At 37.0% G+C, this 15,977-nt stretch overlaps 1 protein-coding gene across 2 annotated transcripts; it reads left to right on the forward strand.

The window, feature by feature from the left end:
* Nucleotides 1-503: 503 nt before the first annotated feature.
* LOC108225978 (serine/threonine-protein kinase STY13) lies at nt 504-15,252 on the forward strand. 2 transcript variants are annotated; one of them, XM_017400940.2, is made up of 7 exons: nt 504-640; nt 1,280-1,825; nt 12,052-12,173; nt 12,382-12,596; nt 12,680-12,854; nt 13,912-14,046; nt 14,738-15,252. In XM_017400940.2, the coding sequence occupies exons 2-7, from the start codon at nt 1,477-1,479 to the stop codon at nt 14,942-14,944; spliced, it is 1,203 nt and encodes a 400-aa protein (XP_017256429.1). In that variant the 5' UTR covers nt 504-640; nt 1,280-1,476; the 3' UTR covers nt 14,945-15,252. The 2 variants fall into 2 exon arrangements, with proteins under 2 accessions (XP_017256429.1, XP_017256420.1); XM_017400931.2 differs by having other exon boundaries at nt 518-806.
* The last annotated feature ends 725 nt before the right edge of the window (nt 15,253-15,977 follow it).

Here is a 15,977-nt window from a genome sequence, read left to right on the forward strand (position 1 = left end):
TTTTACTTTTTATTATTTCATTTACATTATTACTTAGTCAAATCTTAATCCGACAAATCTTTAAAATACATATATGTTTTTCAAAATAAATAAAATTTAAATTTGAGTTAAATATTTAAATATACTTGACAAGGACAAAGTAGTAAACATAAAAATTACCCAAGATATTAGCATGATTATAAAATTTGGGAATCGAAACTAACTAGTTCATCTATTCATTCGATTTTTTTATTAAATCAAGAATTTCTAGTCAAATCAGAATATAATAAATAAAATAATAAAATAAAATATTATCAAGATTTTTCTTTAAATTAGGATATGTAGATTCTACGATTGAACAGAATAAAAAAAATCGGAATATTTAAATCAGCCGATTGAACTGAATAAAAGGGGAAAGTTTGAATATTATCATTATCGCAAAATGGTAAAATCGTCTTTTCGTAAGAATTCCAGGTGATTTGGCAAAAAAGGACAGCACGGAATAGTACATTTGTTCATTCCATCTGTCTGTTGGATGTTGTTGTCTTTGTACAAACACACACACTGACACACACACACACATTTTTATTTTTTACGCAAAGCCCCGCGCTTTCCTCTCTCGCTCTCCCCACAATACGTAAATAGATAGATACACACCCATGTATGTATCTGTCATCTTCCTTCTTTAATTCAGATTCTCACTTTTTTCTTTATATCCCTGCCATTAATTTTATTTTCTAAATCTATTTATTTTCCTTGGCCTCCCCTTTATATTTGTCCATCTCATTTCCTGCCCTTTTTCTCTCTTTGGTGTTTTCTACTTATGGGTAAGTTGTTTTTCATACGTGTGTGTATTTTTGTTTTTGATCAGGGAGTTTGTGATTATTAGATTAGCTCTATTTTTGTGCATTAATTTGTGGTGGGGTTTAAGTCTTTGTGAGATTTGGGTCATTTTCAGTGGGTTTACTTTGGAAAGATTGAATTTTTATTATATTTATGTCAAACAAGAAAATGGTTGGCGGTGAGGATGTTAGGTTTTGAAGCATCTAAAAGGCCTTTTTTTTGGAGGAAATGAGTTTCAACTTTAGTTCTTTATTGTGCATTTGATTCTCCTAGAAATAGTAAATTGACCAGTTCCTATTAAAAGATGAATAATTTGTATATTTTAGTGATATATGTAGTATAATTGGGATGGTTTATTTAGGTCTCATTTGATTAGTTGTCTCTTTCTATAATTCACATTTTTCTATTTGTTTTCTCAATTGGTTGATGTTTGACCTGATGTGCCTTGATTTGGCAGGGCTATTCTAAATTGGAAGAAGGGTGGTTTGTTTGTTTGCTTTCATATATTCAAGCATTTGACTTATTTGATTTTGATATAAAGCTGGATAGAAGCATTTTAGACGCAGGTGTTTGATGTTTGTATATAGTAGAATTCTAAAAATTACAAGTTTTAGAGAGTCTGTTGGGTGGAATTGAGTTTTTCTGTCATTAGGAATGGATTCAAATACTAGTGATGAGATCAGGGAGGCTGAGAAGGATGAGAAGTTGGAAACTCAAGGGGGTGGTTCTAAGGTGAATGATATAGGTAGTTTGACGCCAGGGAAGAGTCTGGAGAGCCATAATAGCAAAGATATGATTTTCAGGGCAGATAAGATTGATCTTAAAAGCTTGGATGTTCAGCTGGAGAAACACTTAAGCCGCGTTTGGTCTAGAAGCACTGATCCTCAAAAGCCTAAGGAGGTTTGGGAGATTGATTTATCAAAGTTGGAGATAAAATATCTTGTAGCTCGGGGAACATATGGTACGATATATCGCGGTACTTATGATAAGCAAGATGTTGCAGGTATGTATTACCCTCTTTTTTTCTTTTTCGTTTTTACTTACAAACAAGTTTGCCTCTTTCCTTTCTGATAATCAAAGATGATAAAATGGAGACATGTTGGCATTTTTCAAGTTTTTTCTCTCCAGAATCTATGTTTTCTGTTACCTCAACTTTTGTTCCTTGAAAGTGTTCTTCTAGGCCAAATAGCGTGACATAATGTGGCTATTCATAGGTAATAGGTTTCAACATAAACCCCAAGTGTAACACCCCCATCTTAAATTAAGACGAGGAGTTACCTACAAACCCAAAACCTGCAAACAGAGCGCTAATATGTTCGAAACAATAATAAACAGGTCTAATAATTCCTAAAATGATTTAAATCCTCCAAAACAATTAAATCCGAATAATGCGAATAAATAGAATCTCTAACAATAAAATCCGAATAAATGCTAGAAGTCCATAAATCCTAAAAATGCGAAAAGAATGGGGTGCTCTCCATCACACAGTCCCGAATCCCCCTAAGTACCTGCCAGAAGAAGAATACGGCATGAGCCAAATGCCCAGTACGGATTGGAAGCATTTATAAAACCAGAAACACTTAAAATATTTTGACAGTAATATAAATCAGTTATTTTTTTTTAAATAACATGCTGAAGCAACAAGGGGTTAGGATATTTCATACCGAGATCATATCAGAACATATACAGATACACACATCATAGGGTACCTAATGTGTGCAACAAATCGGATAACGTGTACGGCATATACAACGTCACCGTCAAATCATCAATCATATCAACTGAACTGGGTGCACCCACGTATCCTGAACATATAATCAAAATGGCCAAAGCTCCTCCCAAGAGCTAACAGAAGGATACGCCGTGACCAATCACACTGTCACGGAAGTGTCATGTCAATGGTGCCGCAAAGACATGGCTGTAGTACCCCTACAGCTGGGTAACTCGGTATACCCTATATCTCTCTAAGGGTTCAAAACAAAATAGTTTTCACAACTTAAAAATCACATGGTACAGATATTTCAAATAAACTGAGCAAATCATATTTTGTAAAATCTTTGAAAACCGCATAACAAATATTTCAATCTTTCAAAACAGATTTTTAAAATATTTTTCGGAAATCAAAACAGTCAAATGAATAGCACTGAACAAAACTTATCAAATCGGACGGATCAAAAGAGGCCAGATCAAAATATTTAATATCGAAAGGAGTAGCGCTGAATAAAAGAGAACGAAATCCGTACAAACACACCGAACAGAAAGGATCGAAACAGAGTAAACAAATTTAACACTAATTGAAGTAGTGCGGAATAAAAGAGAATAAAATCCGTACCTCGAAAATAGCTAATCGAACACTCACGAGAATCCGGAAATAATTCGCTAAACTCCCGACTCCGAACCTAAATATAAAATTATAATTAATTACAAGCCATCGGCTTAATAACTACATAATACGTGATAGAATGCGTGTCCTGTAATATAACTCATGCTCGTGCTTCAGTCACAGTACTCGTACACTAGATTAACTTTACCCACTGTGAATTACTGTACTAAACATGGCACATGCGAGGGTGTGAGTATTAATATGCACCTCAACAATCATATATCATGGCAGGAGCTAATGGTTCATCGCCGTACAAGAAGCATTCATTATAATAATAATAAGTTTATAAGTATGTAATCTACCTGAATTAATGAATCAAAAATCCTGCTCCTGTGTTTCTTTCCTTCTCGTCTACGCGCCTCCGTTTCTTAACATCTAGGGCTTAATAAGATTGTGTTCTGATGCGAAGGTCTTATGTGAATATATACAGTCCTCCTGGATATCCTATTACTACTATAACTCTAATAATTAATATTAACCGTCTTATTATCTAATTACTAAATCTATTCTAAATCAAATCATTTTAAAATACTAAGTATTATTACTAACTTATATTACTAATTCTTTTTTAAACCAAATTACCAAACTAATATTATTAATACTATTCTAATTCAGATATACTAATAATAATAATAAATAAATGCAGATATTACATATATACCCCCTTAAAAAGGATTCCGTCCCCGGAATCTAACGAAACTAATACTCGTACCTGAATCGAATAAGTGCGGATATCTCTCACGAATAGATTCCTCTAATTCCCAAGTAGCCTCTCGCTCCGAATGATTCTTCCACAAAACTTTGACAAACAAAATATTTTTCTTCCTCATTACTCGCTCCTCTCGATCTAAAATAGCTTCCGCTTCTTCCTCACAAGATAGATCCTCCCTAATCTTATGTAATGGATACTGAACCACGTGAAACGGATGATACTTATAGCCCTTCAGAACAGACACATGAAACACATTATGCACATGAGACAACTGCGGTGGCAAAGCAACTCTATATGCCACCTCACCCACTCTCTCTATAACATCAAAAGGACCCACATATCTCGGACTAAGTTTCCCTTTCATACCAAAACGCTTAACACCCTTACAAGGAGACACTTTCAAAAACACATGATCACCGGGTTCAAATCCACCAAACTTTCTCTTCTGATCTGCATAAATCTTTTGACGTGATTGAGCCTTCTGTAAATTTTCTCTAGCCTGCGCCACTTTCTCATTAGTCACTCTAACCAACTCTGGCCCTTCAATATCTCTCTCTCCAACCTCATCCCAACAAGTCGGTGCCCTACACCTCCTACCATACAAAGCCTCAAATGGTGGCATGCCAATACTTGCGTGCCAGCTGTTATTATATGCGAACTCAACAAGATACAAATACTTATCCCAATCACCTGTCCACTCTAAGGCACAAGCCCTCAACATGTCCTCCAAAGTCTGAATCGTCCTCTCTGACTGTCCATCTGTCTGCGGATGAAAAGCTGTACTAAAGTTAAGTTTTGTTCCCCAAGCTCGCTGAAATCCCTTCCAAAAGTGTGATGTGAACCTCGTATCTCTGTCAGAAACTATAGACACAGGCATACCATGAAGTCTAACAATATCCCTCTGAAAAATCTCCGCCAACTCATGAACAGGAGTAGTCTCTCGAATAGGCAAGAAATGAGCAGATTTAGTAAGTCTATCAACTACCACCCATATGACATCATTCTTCCTAAAAGTCCTTGGTAAACCGGTCACAAAATCCATGGTTATGTTTTCCCACTTCCAAATCGGAATATCTAACTGCTGTAACAATCCACTAGGTCTCTGATGTTCTATCTTCACCTGCTGACATGTAAGACACTTTCCCACAAACTCCGCTATATCTCGCTTCATTCCATTCCACCAAAAATGTGTCTTCAAATCCCTATACATCTTAGTAGAACCCGGATGAATAGAAAATGAAGAACTATGAGCCTCAGTCAAAATCGCCTCACGAATTGTCGAATCCGAAGGAACACAAAGTTTACTACCCAACCATATCACACCCTCATCATCAACACGGAAATCAGTTTGCTTCCCGTTCGCCAGCTCCAATCTAATAGCATCCAACTCCGAATCATTCTTTTGAGCATCCTTAATCTTCGAAATAAGATTAGGTTCCACCTTTAAGCTTGCTACACTGCCATCTGACCCTCTAACATACAACTCCACATCCAAGCGCTCTAAATCTGAAATAAGGTGCGGCTGAGTAACAAGAGATGCCACACTCCCGAAGTTCTTCCTACTAAGAGCATCCACCACCACATTAGCTTTCCCCGGATGGTACTGAATCTTAGCATCATAATCCTTAAGAAGTTCAAGCCACCTCCTCTGCCTCATGTTCAACTCCTTCTGCGTAAAAATGTACTTGAGACTCTTGTGATCAGTGAAGATATCACAAGTCTCTCCATATAGATAATGTCTCCAAATCTTCAATGCAAATACCACTGCTGCTAACTCCAAGTCATGGGTCGGATAATTCACCTCATAGGGCTTAAGCTGTCTAGAGGCGTAAGAAATCACCTTCCCATGCTGCATAAGAACACACCCCAAACCTCTCTTAGAAGCATCACTGTAAACCTGATATCCCCCACTGCCTGATGGTAAAACAAGTATGGGAGCTGACACCAACCTTTTCTTTAGCTCTTGAAAACTCTTCTCACGATCATCATTCCACTCGAACTTAGCACCCTTCCTCATTAGTTGAGTCATTGGCAAGGCTATGGACGAAAACCCCTCAACAAACCGCCTGTAGTAGCCTGCCAAACCCAAGAAACTCCTCACTTCTGTAACGTTGCTAGGTCTTGGCCAATTTGTGATAGCCTCGACTTTCGCAGGATCCAACTCAATTCCCTTACCAGACACAATATGACCCAAAAATGCAACCTGCTCCAACCAAAACTCACACTTTGAAAATTTGGCAAACAATTTCTTCTCTCTCAAAATATCCAACACAATGCGCAAATGCTCCTCATGCTCCTCCTTACTCCTAGAGTATATCAAGATATCATCAATGAAGACCACAACAAACTTATCAAGGTAATCATGGAAGATCCGGTTCATCAAGTCCATAAACACGGCTGGTGCATTCGTCAACCCAAAAGACATCACAAGAAACTCATAGTGACCATATCGAGTGCGAAAAGCTGTCTTAGGAATATCCTCATCTCGTACCCGTAACTGGTGGTAACCCGATCTCAAATCAATCTTTGAAAAATACTTCGCCCCTTGCAACTGATCGAACAAATCATCAATACGTGGCAACGGATACCTGTTCCTAACAGTCACCTTATTCAACTCCCTGTAATCAATACATAATCTCATTGACCCATCCTTCTTCTTCACAAACAACACCGGAGCACCCCATGGAGACACACTAGGCCTGATAAATCCCCTATCCAACAACTCTTGCAGCTGCTCTTTTAGCTCATGCAACTCTAGTGGTGCCATCCTGTACGGCGTCTTAGAAATAGGCTCTGCACCTGGAACAAGTTCAATACTAAACTCCACTTCTCGATGCGGTGGCAAACCTGGTAACTCATCGGGAAACACATCTGCATATTCACTCACAACTGCATAATCCTCTATACGCGACTCAACCTTGGATGTATCCTTCACAAAAGCAAGATAACCATCACAACCCTTAGACAATAGCTTCTTCGCCTTTAGAGCTGAAATCAACTTAACCTCCCCTTTTGGCTGAGACCCCTGGTATACATACTCTGGCTTATTCACATCCCCAAAGATAACCCGTTTCTCCTCACAATTAATCGTCGCCCTATACTCACTCAACCAATCCATACCCAAAATAATGTCAAAGTCATGCATCATCATCGGAAGCAAGTTGACCTTATAATTTCTATCCCCCACAACTATCAAACACTCTCGGTACACATCAGAAATACTAACAGAAGTCCCCATAGGGGTAGCAATAGACATATGCGGAGATAATAATGAAGGTAAGACACCAAGATAACGAACATATGATAGGGATACCACAGAATGAGTCAAACCAGTATCAAATAACACATAAGCATCACGTGTACCCACAAAAACCGTTCCGGAAACAGTACCTGGATTTGTTGCTGCCTGAGAAGAAGTCAATGCGAAGACTCTGCCTGTAGGATTCTGCTGATTCGGCTGACCTCCACTGCCACTACCTCCATCACCATTATTACGTGGACAGTCCTTTAACCTATGATCCATCGAACCACACGAGAAACATGCACCAGTCTGTTTATAACAAGCTCTGCCCGGATGGTGTCTACCACATGTAGCACAAGGAGCCACCGGAATCATATTGGGGTTACCCCCATACGCTGGATAACGTCCCTGTCCCCTTTGACGATTCTGCCACTGTCTAGGCTGCTGCTGAAACTGCTGAGTCTGCCCCTGCTGAGCCTGCCCCTGCTGAGCCTGCCCCTGACCACTATACTGATTCTGTCTCTGACCATGAGCTGTATGACCTCCCCTATTCTGGTTCTGTCCACGCCACTGTCCATATCGACTGTTCTGACCACCATACCCCTGTCTACCCTGTGCTGTGACTAGCTGATCATCTCTACCCCTCTTACGACCACTGTCAGATCTGTTAGTCCGAAAGTCTATACGCTCCTTCTCAACATCCTTGGCTGCATCAGCCACCTCTGCTACATTCTGAAATCTGGAAGAAATGATGGACATCCTAAGTGAAGACTTCAACCCCCATTTAAATTTTTCAGCCTGCTGTGCTGCAGTCCCTGCAGAAGTCCCAGCAAATCCCGCCAACCTGATAAATCTCGCAAGATACTCAGTGATACTCTCATCATGCTTCTGCTCAATAGAATTAAACTCTCTCATATAACCATCCTTCTCTGCCTTTGAGAAGTACTGCTCATAAAACAAATCTGTGAACCCCTGCCAAGTCAATGCCTCAACAAATGCATCACCCCTGATAGTCTTCACTCCTCTCCACCACCTCTGAGCATCCCCCTCTAACTTATACACAGCCAACCTCACCTTTGTAGCGTCATCACATCCCAATGCATCAAAAATCTTCTCAAGATGAACAATCCAATTTTCAGCATCAATAGGCTGTGGTGCTGAATGAAAAGAATCCGGTTTCTGCTTAACGAACCTATCGAACCAAGCTAGTGCATCAGGCTGATTTTGTTGCTCTTCATTATTTCCTGGGTTTCCCTGATTTTGCCCAGCTTGTTGAAGAGCCTGAGTCACTGCTTGAGCTATCAACTGAGCTAACTCAGCTGCACCAATGTTAACGTTATCGCGCCTAGGATTCTCACGTCTAGGAGGCATCTACAATATAAGAAACGAAGCGAATAAGAAAACGAGATTGAATAAGAAAATAGTACAAACAGATGTCAAATGAATTGCGCAGATGAAGTGAGCAGTTGAAATGAATTTAAACAGAATACCCATCTTAACGTCTACCCACTCTCACAGGTCAACCTAAATAGGTTTTCTACAGGAAAGAACCTCGCTCTGATACCAACTTTGTAACACCCCCATCTTAAATTAAGACGAGGAGTTACCTACAAACCCAAAACCTGCAAACAGAGCGCTAATATGTTCGAAACAATAATAAACAGGTCTAATAATTCCTAAAATGATTTAAATCCTCCAAAACAATTAAATCCGAATAATGCGAATAAATAGAATCTCTAACAATAAAATCCGAATAAATGCTAGAAGTCCATAAATCCTAAAAATGCGAAAAGAATGGGGTGCTCTCCATCACACAGTCCCGAATCCCCCTAAGTACCTGCCAGAAGAAGAATACGGCATGAGCCAAATGCCCAGTACGGATTGGAAGCATTTATAAAACCAGAAACACTTAAAATATTTTGATAGTAATATAAATCAGTTATTTTTTTTTAAATAACATGCTGAAGCAACAAGGGGTTAGGATATTTCATACCGAGATCATATCAGAACATATACAGATACACACATCATAGGGTACCTAATGTGTGCAACAAATCGGATAACGTGTACGGCATATACAACGTCACCGTCAAATCATCAATCATATCAACTGAACTGGGTGCACCCACGTATCCTGAACATATAATCAAAATGGCCAAAGCTCCTCCCAAGAGCTAACAGAAGGATACGCCGTGACCAATCACACTGTCACGGAAGTGTCATGTCAATGGTGCCGCAAAGACATGGCTGTAGTACCCCTACAGCTGGGTAACTCGGTATACCCTATATCTCTCTAAGGGTTCAAAACAAAATAGTTTTCACAACTTAAAAATCACATGGTACAGATATTTCAAATAAACTGAGCAAATCATATTTTGTAAAATCTTTGAAAACCGCATAACAAATATTTCAATCTTTCAAAACAGATTTTTAAAATATTTTTCGGAAATCAAAACAGTCAAATGAATAGCACAGAACAAAACTTATCAAATCGGACGGATCAAAAGAGGCCAGATCAAAATATTTAATATCGAAAGGAGTAGCGCTGAATAAAAGAGAACGAAATCCGTACAAACACACCGAACAGAAAGGATCGAAACAGAGTAAACAAATTTAACACTAATTGAAGTAGTGCGGAATAAAAGAGAATAAAATCCGTACCTCGAAAATAGCTAATCGAACACTCACGAGAATCCGGAAATAATTCGCTAAACTCCCGACTCCGAACCTAAATATAAAATTATAATTAATTACAAGCCATCGGCTTAATAACTACATAATACGTGATAGAATGCGTGTCCTGTAATATAACTCATGCTCGTGCTTCAGTCACAGTACTCGTACACTAGATTAACTTTACCCACTGTGAATTACTGTACTAAACATGGCACATGCGAGGGTGTGAGTATTAATATGCACCTCAACAATCATATATCATGGCAGGAGCTAATGGTTCATCGCCGTACAAGAAGCATTCATTATAATAATAATAAATTTATAAGTATGTAATCTACCTGAATTAATGAATCAAAAATCCTGCTCCTGTGTTTCTTTCCTTCTCGTCTACGCGCCTCCGTTTCTTAACATCTAGGGCTTAATAAGATTGTGTTCTGATGCGAAGGTCTTATGTGAATATATACAGTCCTCCTGGATATCCTATTACTACTATAACTCTAATAATTAATATTAACCGTCTTATTATCTAATTACTAAATCTATTCTAAATCAAATCATTTTAAAATACTAAGTATTATTACTAACTTATATTACTAATTCTTTTTTAAACCAAATTACCAAACTAATATTATTAATACTATTCTAATTCAGATATACTAATAATAATAATAAATAAATGCAGATATTACACCAAGCTATTATAGCATAACAAGCTTCATGTTACTCATAATTTTTATAGAATTATGCAAGATTCTTATAAGCTTCTGTTGCTAACATATTTCTTTACTGTAGAGCAAAACGAGTACATGATAATCAGTTCATCTGCTTTGTGCTTATACAGTTTGGAAGGTCGCTGATAATAAAAATGGCTTAAGGAAGACATCATTTGGATGCAATATGTTGAATATCAAAATTAATGGGGTTTCTATTTGATAAATAATTTTATGTTGTTAGTTTATCAGGTTCTTGCATATAATAATATTTATGGGTGGGTTGTATGCCTGTATATCAAAAGAACACCCTAAGATCCAAGAGCCAGGGAAATAATCAGTTTCTGAAAAGGTTGTCAATCACAAGGCCACATTTGATTGTCATACACTAATATCCTCAACTTTCTGCTTTTATGACAAATCTGATATGATAGGTGTATTGGAAAATGTAACAAACATATATATGAATTTAATCACACAGCTGATGACATAATGTTTAAATAGAAGAAAGATGTTATTGGTCCCAAATCGGATCTCCCCAAATGCCATATATCTCATTTTAATTGTCTTTGAAAATGCTAAATGAGATGGATCCTCTATATTCACATCAGCCATACCACTTGAAACTTCCCATTATGCCACGTAATCTCTGCCACCAGGGACGGAGGGAAGGTGGAGGCCTGGGGGTGCCCAGACCCCACCATGCATTCCGGATGGCTAGTATCTGTGTGAATAAAAATGAATTTAGGAGTATTTTAATGGTTAGTGCCCCAAACAATTTACAGCAGTAATAGTTATGTTATTATGAGCCCTCATTTGTCAATAACATCCCTCACTTGTGTTTTCATGTTCTGTTAGCATTTATCTCTCCTTTTCATGTTTTAGTTACTTATTCATATGAATGTAAGTTTTTCCTCTCTCTCTATTTAATCTTTTTATCATATAATATTCATTGGAAATATTATCTTAAAGGGCATTTTTCTTACCATGATCAATCAATTTTCTAGTAACTTATTCGAGAATATATAAATAAGTGAATGTACGTCTATTTTTTACTACAACAATGGAAATATAGAATTTTTAATTCTTTTTTGTATTTTCCAAAAAATAATATTTTAAATTTTAATTAGTTTTTACAAAAAATTGTGCGCCCAAACAAATAAATTAATGGCTTCGTCCCTGTCTGTCACATAATTTGGGAATTTTTTTTAGTACCCATTTTGGGACCCCTAGCACTATAATTAGAATAGTAGTTGATGGTATATTAAAAAGCATTAGACTTCTGTATTTTCCCTACTGCAGGAATGCTAAGTAAATCTCAGAAACTTAAGAAATAGTTGATTATCAGTACTCGTGTAGTAATTTATGTGATCGTGAACCCCTTGAACTTTCTTTTGATCGAGCAAATTATAGAAACCTGACTGTATAATTATAATATTCTTAGACCTATTGTTAGTAATAATAATCTGTACTATTTTGCTTTAAGTTGTGATCTTTTGTGCTGTAGTGAAACTGTTAGACTGGGGGGAGGAGGGCATGGCCACTACAGCAGAAACTGCTGCTTTGAGAGCATCATTCCGACAAGAGGTTGCTGTTTGGCACCAGCTTGACCATCCAAATGTGACAAAAGTATATTCCTGACCCAGCTTCTTCATTAGAAGTTTGTTTGTTCTGTTAATTTAATGTAAATTTCAGTTTGTTTTGAAAATTTACTCTCCTATTTAATGATGACTAGTTTTACTGTCATTTCTTACTGGAAATCATATTGCTTTTTTACTTTTTCTTATCACTTTTTGGTAAAACAATTTTACTGAAGTACACTATATTTTTTTTTCAGTTTATTGGTGCTTCAATGGGAACTTCTGATCTTAAGATTCCTTCCAAAACCTCTTCATCTGCAAGTGATGGTTTAGATAACCTTCCTGCAAGGGCATGTTGTGTTGTCGTGGAATTTGTTCCAGGAGGAACACTAAAAAGCTTACTGTACAAGAACAGGAAGAAGAAACTTGCATTTAAAATCGTGGTCCAGCTTGCATTGGATCTAGCCAGAGGGTGGGCTTCTGTTTGATATTTTTACCTGAAACATTATAGGTATCTTGTTTAAAAGTTATTAATTATTTGTCTTCATTTTGCAGTTTGAGCTATTTACATTCAAAGAAGATAGTTCATCGAGATGTTAAGGCTGAAAATATGTTATTAGATCACCAGCGAAATCTGAAAATTGCTGATTTTGGTGTTGCTCGAGTTGAAGCTCAAAATCCAAAGGACATGACTGGTGAAACTGGGACCCTTGGTTACATGGCACCAGAGGTAACAAGGACAACTATATGAAGTTCTTTTATAATTGAAAATTACAATGCCTTCCATTCAATATGTCATTTAGATGACATATATATTACTATATATGTGACACAGTGACAGCTATTACGTATTTACGTCCATCATTATGTATGAAAAATTAGCGCCTATATTATATAGCACTTTAATTTTCTTTGGGGTTAAATAGCTAATACATAACTAAGCTAGTTAAAAACTTGCAGTTTGGTCATGTTGTTGAAAAAGCTTTCAAACACATAACTTTGCTTCATATAATTTTCAATTGAACGATCTTGCTAACAGAAACTTACACGAACGTTAAAAGTCATTTGACTTTTAACGTTTTCCGTTAAAATACCCGTTTACCCGACCCGACCCAATCCTAATTACATCTAAATTTAAAATCAAACATAAAACCATGTTTTATTACACCTAGTACAGAGTAGTCGATTGAGCATTTGGGGAAACAAGGGAGGGGAATTAGGGTTCAAGATTACAAAGGACGGCTGATAAAAAATCAAACGAAATCAAAGGTAACTCTTTGATATTTTGTTGCTCTACACTCCCTCTATAATCTTTGTATATTACCGGTGTATCTGCTTGCTTGAGTTTGATTGAGATGTGAAGGAGTTGTGTTGGGGAGGTCAGCGGTGTTGAAAATTCCGGCGGGGGCACGGAGTTGAGTTTCGCGGCGGAAAGGAAGTTGAGCAATGGTGTGGCTGCTGCGGCTTGAACAGCAGTTGGTGGCCACCATTGTAACTGCAGGACCGTGATTCTTGTTTTGTTTGGGATGATTTTTTTTGCATTATTGTGTTTGTTCCAATGATCTTTTTGAAAGATGGCTTATTTCTGTTAATGTTTTTAACGGAGTTCACGGGAACTACTGATATGCAAGTTTTTAAACACTTCATTAGTTGACTGTGAGCTTTTTTAACAACATGACCAAACTGCAAGTTTTTAACTAGCTTAGTCGTGAATTAACCATTTAACCCATTTTCTTTGTTATCACTAGTTTCTTATGTATGAAAAATTGATGAGGTGCTTTTTATAGGTTCTTGATGGCAAGCCATATAACAGAAAATGTGATGTCTACAGCTTTGGTGTATGCATGTGGGAAATTTATTGCTGTGATCTTCCTTACATAAATCTGAGCTTTGCTGAAATTTCATCTGCAGTTGTCCGCCAGGTCAGTCTTGCTGATAATCTTACTATACCATCCAGCACGATTATATTGTGCACTTCCTTGAATGATGTCTCAGAAACGGTTCGGAAGTAATTATGTCAGTTTATTATTTCCTCCGGTATTTGACACTTGGACGCATTTATTGTTTGGAATGTGTCCCGTATTGCCTTGGGAGGAAACTTAGATAGTGCTGTGATTGAAAAAAAATAAAAGAATTACACAGGATGGAATTAGGATTAGCTAAAGGCTTTTTGTGTAAAATTCATATAATTAAGGCAAACCTAGACTAGATAATCCGTTTTTACCTTATGAGCCATTTGCATCGATTTAGACACAAGACTTATAGTGAATTTACCAAATACAGAAAGTAATATAATTGCCTCTGTCTGTGAATCATGACATGACCATCTTCATATGTATGTAAGAACTTCTCTTAAATGTGGACTATCATAACATTACACACAACTTTTTTCTAGATGGGAGGTTTTTGAATGAGGTTCTGAGGCAAAGGCTAGGAAAGATTATAATAGGAAAATGAGAACATCTGTTTGATGGGTAATTTTTAATAACTTTCTTCCTCGCAAATAAAAAATATAAGATTAACTAAAGTAACTAAAACCTTGTATTAGACTGGTTCTGCATCTTAAGTTTGTGGTCAAAGTTTATACTGACATTGCTGAACTGTTGTTTCCAGCATCTGCGCCCAGAAATTCCTCGATGTTGCCCAAGTTCTTTCGCGAGCATCATGAAAAAATGTTGGGATGGAAATCCAGATAAACGCCCTGAAATGGACGAGGCCGTGAGGTTGTTAGAAGCGATTGATACCAGCAAGGGAGGAGGAATGATTCCGGAAGACCAGGCTGGCGGCTGTTTCTGCTTTGCTCCAACACGAGGTCCTTAAAATTGATCCTCCCCTCCCCTCCATTTTCCAATACACTCAAGTGGAAGTATGCCTGTTCACTTCTGACTGCTGGAAAATTTGAATCGAAGGAGGATTATAAATTCTTACTTGCAAAAAGAGGTCCAACTAGTTTTTTTATTGAGGTTTATGGATGAAACAATAGGAAAAAGAAAAGAAGTTTATGGATTTGTAATTTGGCCATTTGGGTAATGATTATTGATGCTTGTGTACTTTGGTAATGTACGCCACTTTGGTTACAACTTACAAAAGCAAATATTGAGTTATTAAAAGTTTATAATTTTGTATCAGTTTGTGGAATTATTAGACGGTTTACTATTTTTTTAATTGATGCTATATTTAAACGAGTTACCAAATTGAGTCAGTTTTAAAACAATCGATTAACTTGATATATTTGAATCAAAACAGCGATGAATTTAATATTTATTCCTAATATTTAAACACATAACTCGAGTCAGTTTTAAAACAATCGATTAACCTGATATATTTGAATCAAATCAGCGACAAATTTAATATTTATTCCTAATATTTAAACACACAATTTGTCCTTTAACTTTTACCAGCCATTCATTTCTACATTTTCTTAAAAATCTGGCTACTACATTAGAATATATATTATGCCAGAGTAAAATATATCTCCTGGTATTTGATTACATTTGATAAAGCATATGGGTACAGTTTTTGGTTGCTGCACTTGAACTTGTTGCTGGCAAGAAAAACACCAAATATTGGCACTTGAACAAAAAGTTCTCGAATATCCAGTTGCAAAATAGAGTTTAACCTATTTTTGAATTTAAATACAGTTGCAAAATATTTGTTCTTGGTAGTAGATAAAGTTGCAGAATCTTGAGCTGGAAATAAGACATGTAGGAGTGATAAACGAAGCAGACTCTTACGACGTTGTTCTTATTCTTCATACTTCGAGCATAGTTGAAGACTTGAGTGTAGTGGCACTGTTATGCCCAAAAATCGGCATGGGTCTCGGCAGGCCCATAATCTGGCATGGATCACCAAG

The sequence above is a fragment of the Daucus carota genome, chromosome 1 (genome assembly GCF_001625215.2).
Source record: "Daucus carota subsp. sativus chromosome 1, DH1 v3.0, whole genome shotgun sequence".
NCBI classification, from domain to species: Eukaryota; Viridiplantae; Streptophyta; class Magnoliopsida; order Apiales; family Apiaceae; genus Daucus; species Daucus carota.

Bases quoted from the DNA above. Each gene is read 5' to 3' on its own strand.
- LOC108225978 (XM_017400940.2), top strand. From the start codon at position 1,477: ATGGATTCAAATACTAGTGATGAGATCAGGGAGGCTGAGAAGGATGAG. The intron at 12,174-12,381 runs GTATATTCCTGA...TTTTTTTTTCAG, and splicing joins ACCATCCAAATGTGACAAAA to TTTATTGGTGCTTCAATGGG. The intron at 12,855-13,911 runs GTAACAAGGACA...TGCTTTTTATAG, and splicing joins TTGGTTACATGGCACCAGAG to GTTCTTGATGGCAAGCCATA.